Source organism: Panthera tigris, chromosome C1, assembly GCF_018350195.1.
Source record: "Panthera tigris isolate Pti1 chromosome C1, P.tigris_Pti1_mat1.1, whole genome shotgun sequence".
Taxonomy (NCBI): Eukaryota; Metazoa; Chordata; class Mammalia; order Carnivora; family Felidae; genus Panthera; species Panthera tigris.
Window position 1 is genome coordinate 211522018 of NC_056667.1, and position 13689 is coordinate 211535706.

Consider the following 13689-nt stretch of genomic DNA (forward strand, 5'->3'; position numbering starts at 1 on the left):
TTTGTTTCAGCTTTTTAAAATGTGAATAAAGGGAGTTTTCAAATGATGACTAGATGATACTCCAAAAGCTGGGTCAGTCATTCATTTGCTTGTTCTTCCGTCTGTTCTTACAAGGGAGGGTACATGCATTAATGTCATCTGTATCAAGACACAAGTCACAACAGGCTAGTGGTAGCTCAAGGCTTATTGTAGGGTTCCAGGTATGGTTCCCAACTCCTTCCCCAGGCCACGGGTGTGTCTCGAAGGAGCAAGGAATGTGCCAGAAATCATTACTGCTTGGTTGCCTCTGTTATAAAGACTAAGGTACCCATAACATACAGATTCCTTACCCTCTTTCTCCTTGTAGATCTGACTTTTGGGTTCAAGATTTCAGGTAAATAAAAGAGCTCCCCACAAAAACATAGTGATGAATTAATTATGTTTAGGTTACAAAAGGAGTCGTTTTTTCTTCCTTAGTTGATTAGATAAAACCAACTTTGCAGAAAAAATATGTTTTAAGTTTTTTAGAACCTAAAATTACCCAAACTCTACGTAACGTTACGTGCGAAGTGTTCATCGAAAGTGGTTTTGGAGCATGAACTTAGCACAAGATCAATTCTTCTGCTTGTGCGTCTCTGGTTATATCACTAGGTCGTCTCTACCTGGCCCAGACCACAAGGGTGCTGCGGATGCTGGAGGAAAGGCTGAAGGAGGAAGACGAGGACGTCGTCACCCGGGAGAACATTCTCGGGGCCTTGCAGAAGTTCAGCCTCAGGTGCTGACCGCGCAGTAGGTCATGGTAGCTCCTAACAGTAAGGTTTAGCCACTGTTTGGTCCCAGTAGCAGCCCAAGGGGCACGTGATATTTTCAGTTAACATTTAGGAGAGGTTGGGTGACTTTCCAAGATAGGGCTGGAAAGCCTATCTCTAATCCTCGAAACCATCCACTCAGGAAGTGCCGTTGTGGTGTCCTCGCGAGCACCACGGCGGGGGCCGGCCAGGGGCTGGATTGTGTCTCAGGCCACGTCAGGGGTAGAGATGCACACGTGAGTAAAACCTGATGGAGCTCAGCTCAGCAAGTCGCTCGCAGCCTCTGTGGAAGATGTGCACGTGGATGAGGAGTCACAGGGGGTGTGGTGGGATTTCCATGGAAGGTGGGCGGAGCCTCCCGCTCCCCAGTCCCTATATCCCAGCGGCCCACCCTGACGTCTCCATCTGGACCCTATTATGACTTGGATCTCGTAGCCACCTAGAGCTTTTGTTTGTTTTTCGTTGACAGCTTTATTAAGGTATGCTTTCATAGCACAAAATTCACCCCTTTTAAATGCACCATTCAGTGAGTCTTAGTAGATTTACAGAGTTGTACAGCCACCGCCACAAGCTAACTTTAGAACACTTCCATCACCACGCAAAGAAACCTCATGCCCACCTCCAAGCCTCATTCTTACCCCCGGCCCCCGGTAACCACAAATTTGCTTTCTGTAGAGTTACCCATGCTGGACATTTTAGATAAATGGAATCCTATAATGTGTGTTCTGTCGTGACCGGCTTCATTCACTCAGCATCGTGCTTTTAAGTTCATCAGTGGTGTAACATGTCAGGAGTTGGTTCCTTCGTCATGCTGAGTAACGTGCCATTTTATGGACAGAACACATTTTGCTTATCTATACAGCGGTTGACAGATACCTGGATTGTTTCTACTATTTGTCTATTATGCACAAGCCTCTTAGGAACATCTGCATACAAGTCTTTGTGTGGACACATGTCTTCCTGTCTCCTGACTCGGTGTCTAAGAGTGGAATCGCTGAGTCGTTCAGAATTCTTGCAGCATGGCGTTCCCTCCTGACCACCTCACTTTCTCTCGGCCTTAGTAAGAAATCTCAGCTCTTTCTGACCATCAGCCCCCTTCTGGACATACTTTCTTCCTGTCAGATGTGGTTAACTTTTTGTTGTTGTTGTTAGAAAGGGGGGGGGGAGGGGCAGAGGGAGAGAGAGAGAGAAATGTGGTTAACATTTGATTGATACGCTCTCGCTAGTAGCCCAAAGCCTGCAAAGTGACTTATTCTTTTTTTTTTTCTTTTTTTCCCCCAAGGTGACTCATTCTAAGTGTGTGTGTTTCTGAGGGAAAGCGGTAGGTAGTTAGCTCCTACTATTTGCCAGGTCCCTGCCAATGCTTCTTGTTCTCACTATGTGAATTGAGAAGATCTGTAAGTAGTAATATCCAGTTATTATATTCCTCAGATCATATGAACACTTTGTTTGTTTATAAAGATAATTTAGCCTGGTGTCGACTGCATTTGGAAAATTTTTAGAAATTCAGTGACTATAGTTAAGTAACAGAGATGAGATACAAGGAAGAAATACTTCTTTCTGGGAGTACAGATATTTATTGCCAGTTTTTTCTTGCCCTGCAAACAGTAATTTAAGCTTCTCTGTTCTGGAAATATGCTTCACGTTTTTGCAGTTTTCTGGGGTCTGTACAGTGAATGTAGAGAGTTAGGATTACCAAAAGAGTGTAGCCTTCATTGTATTCCAGTAAATTTCACCGAGGTGGTGAGTGTGGTGTTTAAGACTAGCACAGATGGGCACCCGGCTGGCTCAGTCGGTAGAGCGTGTCAATCTTGTTCTTGAGGTTGTGAGTTCGAGCCTTACATTGGGTGTAGGGTTCACTTAAAAATAAAATCTTGAAGAATAGCGCAAGTAGATACTGTCCAGGTAGGAGTTTTACCATAACCTGTTCATTAGGAGATGTGCAGTGGTGGTTCCTCCGTGGTGTTTTGATTTTCAAAGAATTTACACGACTTCATAGTGATACCGTTATGCCTGATCTCATCAGTTCTTAAGGCCGGCATGAAGACATTCACCATAACGCATTTTGATGAGGTGTTGGATTTTGTAAGGTTTTATACCTAGACTCTGGGTGGAAAACAATTCTGTATCGATTATACGACCCACATCATTCAACTACCCTTAGTTTCTAGAGACCTGACTCAAAATGGGATTGGGCTGGTTGTTTGCTTTTCTTGTTTTTCACACAGCTCAAGTGCCTAGCTGGACTAGAGTTTACTAAAAACCCATTTATTGGTGATGAACTATTCCTATGGCTATCTCCCGGGTCAAGTAGGCCAAAAGCTGTCAATAAATATTTATGAAATATTGGAAGTAATACTCTGCTAATTGTAAATGTTGAAAAAGAAACTTTCAAAGTAGGAGGCCTCCTGACTGCCTTCTCTCTGTCTGAACCCTTAGTAGTACCCTCGAAAGGTAAAGGCATCTCTTGTTTCAGCTGTGCAGGTCTAACAACAAAATATCCTTCAGAGTCTGTATGTCCTGCACAGTTTGCCTATTCTGACAGGTGTGCACATCACCCCGTAGTCTTGCAGGGAAGGTTTCTCGACAGCTGTAGTTAACCTGTAGGCTTTTGCATCCTAGGCGCCCGCTGCAGACAGCGATGATTCGAGACGGCCTCATCTTCTGGCTGATTGATATTCTGAAGGACCCCGACTGCCTGTCTGACTACACGCTGGAGTACTCGGTGGCTTTGCTTATGAACCTCTGCCTCCGGAGCGCAGGTCTGATAGTACCCCTCCCCCACCCTGTCCCTTAGCCCTCTGGCTCCCCCCCCCCCCCGACCCTGTCCTCCATCCCCCCCCCCGCCTCCCAGCCCCTAACTACCCCCCCTACACCATCCCCCAGCCCTCCGGCTCCCCCCACAACCTGTCCCCCGTCCCCCCATCCCCCAGCCCTCTGGCTCCCCCCACAACCTATCCCCCATCCCCCCCATTCCCCAGCCCTCTGGCTCCCCCAACAACCTGTCCCCCATCCCCCCTATCCCCCAGCCCTCTGGCTCCCCCTCTACCCTGTCCCCCGTCCCCCCCAGCCCCCAGCCCTCTGGCTCCCCCCCTACCCTGCCCCCCATCCCCCCCATCCCCCAGCCCTCTGGCTCGGGTGTGAACCCGGACCACCACCCAGCCTGCTGTGGTTTGCCTTTAGTCTCCCTCATAGAGAACTGAAACAGAAGTAGGGTGTAAAACATTTCCAGCTAGTTATACAGTTGGTGAATCCCTGAAGCCAAATACCTTGCTGCCCTTGGAAATACCATTTTATGTGTTTACAGCACCTGCAGTAAGAGGAAATTAAAATACTTTATATTTTTCTTCATCTTCATTGCACTATTCAAAGGCAGGAAGTTAAGAATTCTGATCCATTCTGTCCCAAGACAGAGAACTATGTTTCCAGGATTCTACAGGGTTAAGTCGGTGGCAGAGCAAGGACGCCTGACCAGGCTCCCTGCTCCTCACCACAGCAGTCTCCCCACTTCACACACCGCCCCCGGAGAGGGGGTTTTCACGCGCACATCTCAGCTCATCTGATCAGTAAAGGCAGCGATCGCAGCTTTTCTGCAGGTTCCATCCATGAAATGACCCGTTACGGGGATAGAAGAAGCTTCTTTAGAAGAAGTGCCAAGTCCGGCCTGTGGCCGCCCTTAGTCTGAGCAGCCCCAGTTTGTGGAGAAGAAGTTACGTGGCTAAATAGCTCCGGGGTATTCGTTAGAAGCTTCTTTGACCTCGGATGCTTTGTAATCTGCAATCTGCACGGCCTGTGTATTGTTGAGTGACTAAATGACTGTTACTTCAGTCTTCTCTTAAAAAACAACATATGCAGATATCCCAGCTTTAAAGCATTCGTCAGATTCTAATCAGCTTCTCTTACTATCATCAGTTTATTTGCAGTGATTGTTACAATGCTATTTGGACTTGCTAAAGCACCTGTGTGAGTTTTGTGACGCTGGCGTGCGCACTTGGGAGGTAGAACGTTGCCCCGTAATGTATCGTGTGTTCACTGACACGACTAGCTCTGTGCCACCGTCTCCACTCGGAGTGCACGGCCTATACCGAGTTCCTTCATTCTGCATCACCCTTCGGTAGATGTTAATAATCGCTAGGGAACCCCAGGAGGAAGAAACCGAGGCCCGGATTGCTTAAGTGACTCACCCAGGGTCACACAGTTCATTAGCAGAGGGCCCAAGATTTGTGCTCAAGTTTGCCTGACTTGAAACTGTACTTCTGAGTTTAGACACGTCATGTTTTGTTCCGTTGTCTTTTCTGAAGGGAAGAACATGTGTGCCAAGGTGGCAGGCCTGGTGCTGAAAGTTCTTTCGGATCTGCTCGGCCATGAGAACCACGAGGTACGGGGCGGCGCCGCTAGCCTGGGCTTGGGGGAGGGCTGGCTGGGTTAGTGCGTGCGCTCTGCCTCCCCACATTCTGCAACCGGGAAGCCGGAAATCGATCCCCCACTCCTCATTTCCTGTCGCCCTGTCATCACTGGTCCTTGCCAGGTCCCCCTCGGGACTTAATCTCCTTGTCACCCACCCTGCTTCATTCCACCCCACGCCGATTCTCCCCGGGGTGTGTTTGTTTAACGTACGTCTGTGGACACGTACGTGGCCTGAAAATGTAGTTAAGGTTATGTGTTGCGTGCGTCATCGTGTAAATCGTATTGTGCTCTAGATCTCACTCTTTTCAGACTTTTTCACTGTGTTTTGAGGACTTTACTGTGTGCTTTGTATACATCTCATTCCTTAACTCCTGCTACTGCAAAACAGCCCCTGTTTGCACTGCCCCCATCCAGTCCCCCGGGCTTGTCGGCCTCCATTACCTCCAGTTCTCAGCCGCCACAGGGTCCTCAGTGCCATGGCCACACTGACCCCCCCGAGGCCCCTGGGGTGCAGACACTTCGTCACTGCTGGCTCGCCCCACACGGCGGTCTCAGGTCAGAGTCCCGCCACGCTGTCCCGCAGAATGGCCTTACCAGCTCCTGCTCTCCCCCGTGGCCTCCCCAACACTGGGGTGATTTTCTGTCGTCTAACCTGTGTGCCGTAAGCCCTTCTTAAATAAAGTGGAGGTCTCGATAAACTAATTAACAGAAACTTATAAACAGTATGAGGATTCTCTCTCCTGCTTTCTACAGACGCCTGTGCAGAAACCACGACATGACTCTGCCCCTGAGGCCAAAGCCTCAACAAAAACCTGGCCTCTTTAGCCAGATCAAGTACAGGGGTGTCTTAGCAGGACAGGACAGAGTACCGCTGGGTCAGAGTGAGGCACTTGGTTTCCCTGTATCCATTCCCGTTGCAGACAGCTCCCCTTCTGTTCATTTCTCTCCTACCCTAGGTCCCCTGGCCCACCAGCTGAGTGACCCTGGCTGCGTCAGCTGGCGAGGGTTCCGTGGTTGTGACAGTGCTTGATGAGCTTTTTATATTTTCAGATCAGGAGCCCTCAACTCCTTCTAGACTCTGTTCTCCATTTTATTCAACTACGGCGGTTGAAGCCTGTGGCAAATTTGTCTCTGATAGTAAATGTTGGTTTCAGGTGTTGGCACCAGTATGCTTCCTACCTCTGAGAACAGAATAGACCAACAGATGTAAATCTTGTAATTGTCACAAATGCATTTGCCCTGAAGATGAACTGGAAAGTCTCCCTGTACACATGTTAGAGCCTAGAAATGTGTTTGCCACACAAATAAATGCTCCCTGCATGGGTCCTGTGTGAGGTAGTCATAGTCTTGAAAGACAAAACCCAAAAGCCATGAAGAAAAAGATACGCATATTTGACTTTGTAAATAGTAGACTTTTTGGATATGGAAAAAGATGCCATGATAAGAGTCAAAGGACAGATGATACCCTGAGGAAAAATTGGCCTCACATAGGACAAAAGTTCCCTTATATATGAAGATCTCCTATAAATTGATAAATACAAGTCAGAAGAAGAAGATAAAGTACACACGGGGGCAAGTTACAGAACAGGAAATCTTGATGACCAGTTTGGCCAGTGGTCAGGAAAATGAAAGAACAGCCATAGGACGCCTTTTATTATTTTTTTTACCCATTAGATTGGCAAAGATTAAGGGACAATAAAGTCCAGCGCCAGAAAAGACGGGTGGGACATGAGCCCTTCACTGCTCTGGAGAGTGTAGCACAAAATCTACTCAGAAGGGAGCTGCCATTTATCAAGCACCTGCCATGTACCATGTCCTGTGTGGCTTGATGTTGGGGTTACCTGTGTGAGTAAAACATGAGTCCTGTCCTCGAAGAACTCACAATAGGGGAGACAGAAGTATAAATATGAACCCAGTATGGTAGTGGGGGGATGTGCAGGAAACAGAGCTGAGTGTGTGTGTGGGGGGGGGGGGGGGGGAGGGGCCCGTAAGTAACGTGGGATGTGTGCAGGAAGGGAGGGGCAGGGGGACATGATATTGAGGCCACACCTCGAAGGCTCCTGTGTGCCGTACTGAGGAGTGAGGACTTTCCAGGTAGGCTCTAGGGAAGGTTTACGAGGTAGGAAGAGGGACGATTTGGCCCACGTTGTAGAATTTTGGCAATGATGGGATTATTGGGCTAACATGTGAACATCAAAGGCAGAGACCTTTTGGGAGGATCGATGTCGCCTAGGTCATGGAGGATGTCCGAACAAGGACCGTGGTAGTGTGTGTGGAAAAGAAGGGTTCCTATCAAAGGCAGCTTGGAGACTCAACACTGGAGAGCAGAAGCGAGAGCATTCGATGATGACTCCAGCGGTACTAGCCTGAATGAGCAGGCCGACAGTTAAGCAGTGGCATATGGCAGGAGTGAGCTTTGGGAGCCAGTAATGAACTTGGGTTTGAACTCTTCGTTGTAGCTGTCACTGGGACATGCAAATATGGAGATATCTCCATATTTGGACATGGAGATATCTGTCCTTTGGAAACATGTGTCCTGGAGCTGAAGAAGGTGGTAGTGCTCTCTCTCCTCGTGAGCCACACTGTCACAAGCGGGGTGTTTGATCACTGAGTTGTATGTGACAACTTGTAAATGGCTGTTTTTTCTCCCCTTAAAGATACAGCCGTATGTGAACGGAGCTCTGTACAGCATCCTTTCTATTCCGTCCATTCGTGAGGAAGCAAGGGCAATGGTAAGACAATGTGCTTGAGGGACACCTGGGTGGCTCAGTTGGTTAAGCATCTGACTCTTGACTACGACCCGGGTCATGATCTCATAGGTTTGTGAGTTTGAGCCCCACATCGGGCTCTGCGCTGACAGCACGGAGCCTGCTTAGGATTCTCTGCCTCACTCTCTCTCTGTCCCTCCCCTGCTCGTGCTGTCTCTGTCTCTCTCAAAAATAAATAAACATTTACAAAAAAAAAAAAAAAAGAAAGAAAGCAAATATCCTTGAGAAATTTGTAAGCTTCAATCAGTGCCACGGTTCAGAAGCTGTTAGAGCAAGGAGATCTGAGACTGGGCCCCGTGGCTTGCACGTAGCTTATGAACTCCCTGGAATTGTATGCCAGATGTGTATTTGCAGTTTTCTGGAGAGAGAATCTGGAGCTTTTATCATATTCTCGAGGGATCCCTAACTCCTAAGAACTACCAAGTTAGAAAGTTCCCAACAGGCTTAGTTTTGGAAAGTTAATAGACTTTTTTTTTTAATGATTCGTTTTAATTTGGGGCGTTGGGAATGCCTATGGATTTCATAGTAGAAGCTTAGCAGGAAAACAGTGAAATGGAGAAAAGATCACTGAAATTCACCTGCAGGAGTCCTAGGGGACTTGCGGCAGGAGTGAGCAGTGGTGTGGTCCAAACGCTCGGAGGCTACAGACGTTCTCACAGCAACCAAGTGGGACAGACACTCTGGTAAAGACAATAAAGCTGTCTGGTTCCTGGTGTGGTTGGTAAATAGTGGATTCAATACTTGATGTGTTTACATTAGTGCTTCTGTTGGATTAAGTATAAAACAAGCTTCAGGTGATTAGCATCGTATGCGATGACAAGTGTTTCTGGATCTAATCAGCAAAACCACTGGAGTTTTGTCCTTTTTCTCATAACGTGCGGAACCAGCTCAACTGTGTGCATATTGAATGCTATGATGAAGGGATTAAATATATTTCCACAGTCAAAAGACAGGCCAATTCAGTTTGAGACCAGTGAAACATGTTCTTCCACTTGGTTTTGCTTACTTAGAAGAATTGCTAAATCTCCTAATTAGTCATCTAAAATTACATCAACAGTTATGCCAGAGATAAAAACTTAATTAGGAACTATTCAGTGTGGTCACACTGAACAATGGAACTTAATTGCCTATTGCTTTGGGGGAGAGGGGAATCATTTCAGTACGGAACAAGGGAAAATGAACTTGGTTAAATTCTGCATTATGGTCCTTCTGGTGAGAGGAATTCTCAACCAAAGGAGAGACCAAGGAAGAAAACACGTAGGCTAAGAAAAAAAGAAGGGAGGTGATATGGATCAGGCAGCAGGAAAGACAGCTTGGAGGAAGGACATCCAGGGCAAGGGGCAGGGAAGGCAGGACAAAACAGAAGTAAAGGGACAGGGACCAAGTGGGGAGGAGAGATTCGTGTTATAGGACATTAGAGCGTGACCCTTAGAGATCAGCCAGGCCAGAGAGAAAAAGTGTGGAGGAAAGGGACAGTGTCTCAGAGACCTGGGGGACAATACCCAGAGGTCTCACACATGTGTAACTGGACTCCCAAAAGGAGAGGAGAATATGACATCATAAGAACTCTGTTTTTGCAACCAGGTAAAACATTTGTATGCTTGTGGAAAACGACAAAGAAAACATAGAAATTACATCGGTACCAAATGCTATGATGGTGGTCTTAAAATAATACCACCACCCCACCCCCCCCACCCCCCCACCCCCTGCCAAACAGAGAAGAAGATAAATGAGTGCACTGAGGCCATTTGAACTCTAAGAGACTGCCAAGGTCTGGGACAGGAGAGCGGTTCAGATCAATAGGGCTGCGCCGATGCCTGCTCCAAAGCCTCCCGCCCCCGGCGCCGGTGCAGTTGTCGGCCACGAAGCTCTTCCCCAGGATTGAAATCCCAGCCAGACAGTCTGGCCTGGGCTGGAGCAGACTCCTGCCCGCTTGATACCCTCTTCCCTTGACTCAAAGACTATCCAGAGTTGTTCCTCCCTTCCAGACCACTCCTTCATGCTCTCCTCTGTGCGCTTGCCTGTCTCTGCCTGCCTCTCTGTTAAATGTTTCCTTTCTCAAAGGTGCTGTCCTAAGCCTCTCACTCTGCTGTCACCCGGAACCTTGTTTATTCCCTTGGCCTCGGCTACCAGATCTCTCTTCTGAGCCACAAATCCCTTCCAAACACAGCAGGAACAATCTTAACCATTTCAGTAGGCTTTATACCCAGCATGGAACCCCACTCAGGGCTTGAACTCACAACCCTGAGATCAAGACCTGAGCTGAGATCAAGAGTTGGACCCTTAACCAACTGAGCCACCCAGACTCCCCTTAACCATTTATTGAGCATCTATTATGTACCAGCACTGGGACTGGATGCTGTTTTTTTAGGTATAATTTATATAGTTCAATGCAATGGACAAACATATGTATCTACCTAACCAACACCCAATTACATTCTTTACCTTTGAAAGATTTCATGTTAACCAGCGTTGCCATCCTTATTTTACAGTTGAGGACACAGGTTGGGAGGAACTAAGTAATTTGATCAAGGTCACACTGTTAATTCATGAGGGAACTCAGATTCTAATCCAGACTTAGCCTTCTGGAAGGTAATGCTCTTCTCTACACGATGGGAATTCACCATGTTCAAAACCGCCCTTGACATTTCTTTGATTCACTTACAGCCATTGACTCCAAACAGGCCTGCATTAAAAGAGGGAAATATTGGCTCATTTAACTGAAAAGTCCAGGCGTAAGCATCAGGCAGACCTTGATCAGGGTTCATGTGTTACTGGATCCATTTCTCTCCTGGGACCTCTGGAGTCTGCTTCCTCTATTTTGGGGTCATTGTTAGATACACTTTCCTCTTGTGGCAAGAAGGTCTCATCAGCTCCAGCCACACGTGCTCATTCAGATCCCTCAAGGAAAGAGGAAGGCGGGGAAACATACCTGTGGTTAAGTCGGTATCTTACATTTCCCTGCAATTCTGTTAGCTAGTATTGAGAGTTCTGATGTCAGTGTTTTGTAACAAAGTAAATATTACACAATATGGTGCCTTTATAATTCTTTTGATAGAAGAACAATAGCTGTTTAAAAAGAGGTTCTGTTTGTTCATTTATTTCTCTAAACATATGGCTTTACTCTTCATTTTGTTTCTAAAATCCAGAAGGAAGTGTATAAACGTAAAGAAATCACAGGACAGAAATTACCTCCTAAAACAACATATTGCCCAAACTAAAGGGAATACTTATGCAGTTAAATTTTACAATAGTTTTTTTTTTCACTTTTTATGAGAATATAGTTGATATACAGTGTTCTTTTAGTTTCAGATGTACATCCATTGCTCATCAAGACAAACACAGTCACCATCTGTCACCATACATTATTACAGCATTATTGACTGTATTCCTGATGTACTTTTTATCTCTGTGATGACTTATTGACTTTATAACAGGAAGTTTGTGTCTCTTAATCCCCTTCACCTATTTCACCTATCACCCCACCTCCCTCTGGCAACCCCTAGTTCTCTGTACAATAGGTTTTTGTTGTTGTTTGCCAAACGTTTTATAATTAGGTCAGATAGCCAACCAAGAAGAAAGCAGTTTCACTGTGAGTTGTGAAAAATAACAAGAATGTTTAGTACTGAGCAGAGGTATCTTTATTGTGTATATCCCTTCTCTCCTGCCAAAGGTTTTTTTTTTTTTTTTATTGGGAAAAGCTGTTCTCCCCCAAAACAACTAAAATACTAACTCTTACTCTGTCTACTGCCCCAGGGAATGGAGTACGTCCTCCGCTGCTTCATCAAAGAAGGCAATGCTGAAATGGTTCGCCAGATCGAATTCATCATCAAGCAGCTTAATTCAGGTCCGTTCAAAGCAGGAAGCTATAATCTGTCTGTGCATCTCTCATGTGTGCTGGAAGGATACACGGGCTTTCTTAGGAAGGCTTGTCATATCTTGGAATCCATTCAGGGGCTTTAAGGGAGGTGGGGAGACCCAAATGAACCCACCAACAAGGCGGTCCAGATTGTCCCAGGATCAACGAGCTTTCACCACACTTTAGGCTTAGAGTCAACAAAAAGAATTCAAAAGCAACCGCAGAAACCCTGCTCTACCCTTACGTTCTCTTTATGTGGACCTCCCCCTCCTCGTTCTCTCCCCCATTCACAGGGCTTCTCTGGGGGTCCCAGGGCCAGATAAGGAAAACAATGCCGACCTCCGTGGCACCACCACAGAAAATGTCACTCTCCCGCGTGCATTCACGCTTTCAAAACAAACTTATGTTGCCCGCTGGTGCCATGGAGGAGATGATCCTCGTTCTCTTGGGCTTTCTCCGTTACCGTGACAATCGACATCCCGTAGTAAGCAGGAAAGGAAGGTGCAGGAAGCCTTGGATGGGACCAGGATGGAGGGGAAGCTCTAGCTCTTTCTGTGGACTCCTGACGTCTTGATCCTGACTCGTACCCGTGCCAGAGGCACCCAGCAGCCCACATCACTCAAAGTCCACGTGCACAGATCCTACTTAGCACGTGAGCAAGGTGAAAAAATGAATCTCCTGATCGCTACTCCTGAGTCAGCAGCTTGACCAAGGCCAAGAAACAGTTGCCCAAAGCCATTCAGTGGAGGAATCCCATAGGTGGCTCATGGTTCGTGGCCTGAGCTGCACACGGCAGTCACCTGAGGAGATTTGAAAGTCCCCAAAGCAGCACCCCATGCTAGTCAAGTCGGAAGCTCCAGGGGGGCCCCAGGTGTGAATAGTGTTTACATTTATTTCTTTTTGAGAGACAGAGCACAGGTTGGGGAGGGGGGGTAGTGTTTAAAGCTCCCAGGTGATCCCCACATGCAGCCGGGGTGGTGGGTCCCTGCCTCGGACGAGCACAGAAATGGAGAGGCTGAAAGAGGACGTTAGGGGCTCCTGATCAACAGGAAGCAGCAGGGAGAGCAGCCAGTGAAACCTTCACTCCCTCAGGCCTGGGCACATTTCCATCTGAACATCCTCCCCCTTGGCTATTCATCCCAGATTCAGGTGAGCAAGGAATAGAATTTTGCTTTCTGCAACAGCTGCATTTCTGATTTGGAACCCCCACTCTGCTGGGCGGATGGATCGACAAAACACAGCGAAATAAAATGCGGCTGTTCCATGACAGCAGTCGGGACTCTGCTCCTCCCTCACCGGCTGTGGGTAGAAGAGAGGCCACTGCTGGGGAAGGAGGGAGATGCAGGGAACAGCTGAGAACTCCGTCCCTAGCGAGTGGGGGTCCTCTGTGGCTTCGGGGTCACGTTTGGGCCCAGAATCTTCTTCAAGGCTGGCTTTGTGTTTCAGTCTATCAAGACCCATGCGCCTCCATTTTCTTGTCGGTCTCCCCTCCTTCCTGGCAGCCAAGCCACAGGGGCGGTCCCCCTTGCGCTCTGGCCCCAAACCGTCTCTTTGTCGTCTGTAAAACTGGCCCTTAAGCTAACATGCTGAAGAATGTGAAGAGGGAGTGTCAGTTAGACATTTCCGTGAGGGATGTGCTTTGTCAGGAAGTTATCGTGGGTGGAGTTCTGGTATATTCAGAAGGGGCTTGACATACACCTGCTTTGCTCAGTAAGTTCCAGTTTCAATAATGAATGTCAAAAGTATTTCTTTTTTTTTAGCAAGCACTTCAGTTATTCTGTATCCATGGGACAGTGGCAGGTCCCCAGAGACCCTATTACTTAGGAGTCTGATCCTCTGAAACAAAATGAGGAAGTCATCGAACGTT

General features: G+C 47.3%; 1 protein-coding gene across 12 annotated transcripts in view; it reads left to right on the top strand.

Moving 5' to 3' along the window:
• ARMC9 (armadillo repeat containing 9) overlaps nt 1-13689 on the top strand; it is a 151953-nt gene that overhangs the window by 61913 nt on the left and 76351 nt on the right. For all 12 annotated transcript variants that reach the window (XR_006220985.1, XM_042995612.1, XM_042995619.1 and 9 more), the window contains 5 exons: nt 631-754; nt 3411-3550; nt 5090-5166; nt 7853-7927; nt 11720-11810. Coding sequence is in view for 11 of the 12 variants with exons in the window: in XM_042995612.1 (XP_042851546.1) it covers nt 631-754; nt 3411-3550; nt 5090-5166; nt 7853-7927; nt 11720-11810 (507 nt within the window). In the remaining variant the exon portion in view is untranslated. The remainder of the gene's footprint in view (nt 1-630; nt 755-3410; nt 3551-5089; nt 5167-7852; nt 7928-11719; nt 11811-13689) is intronic.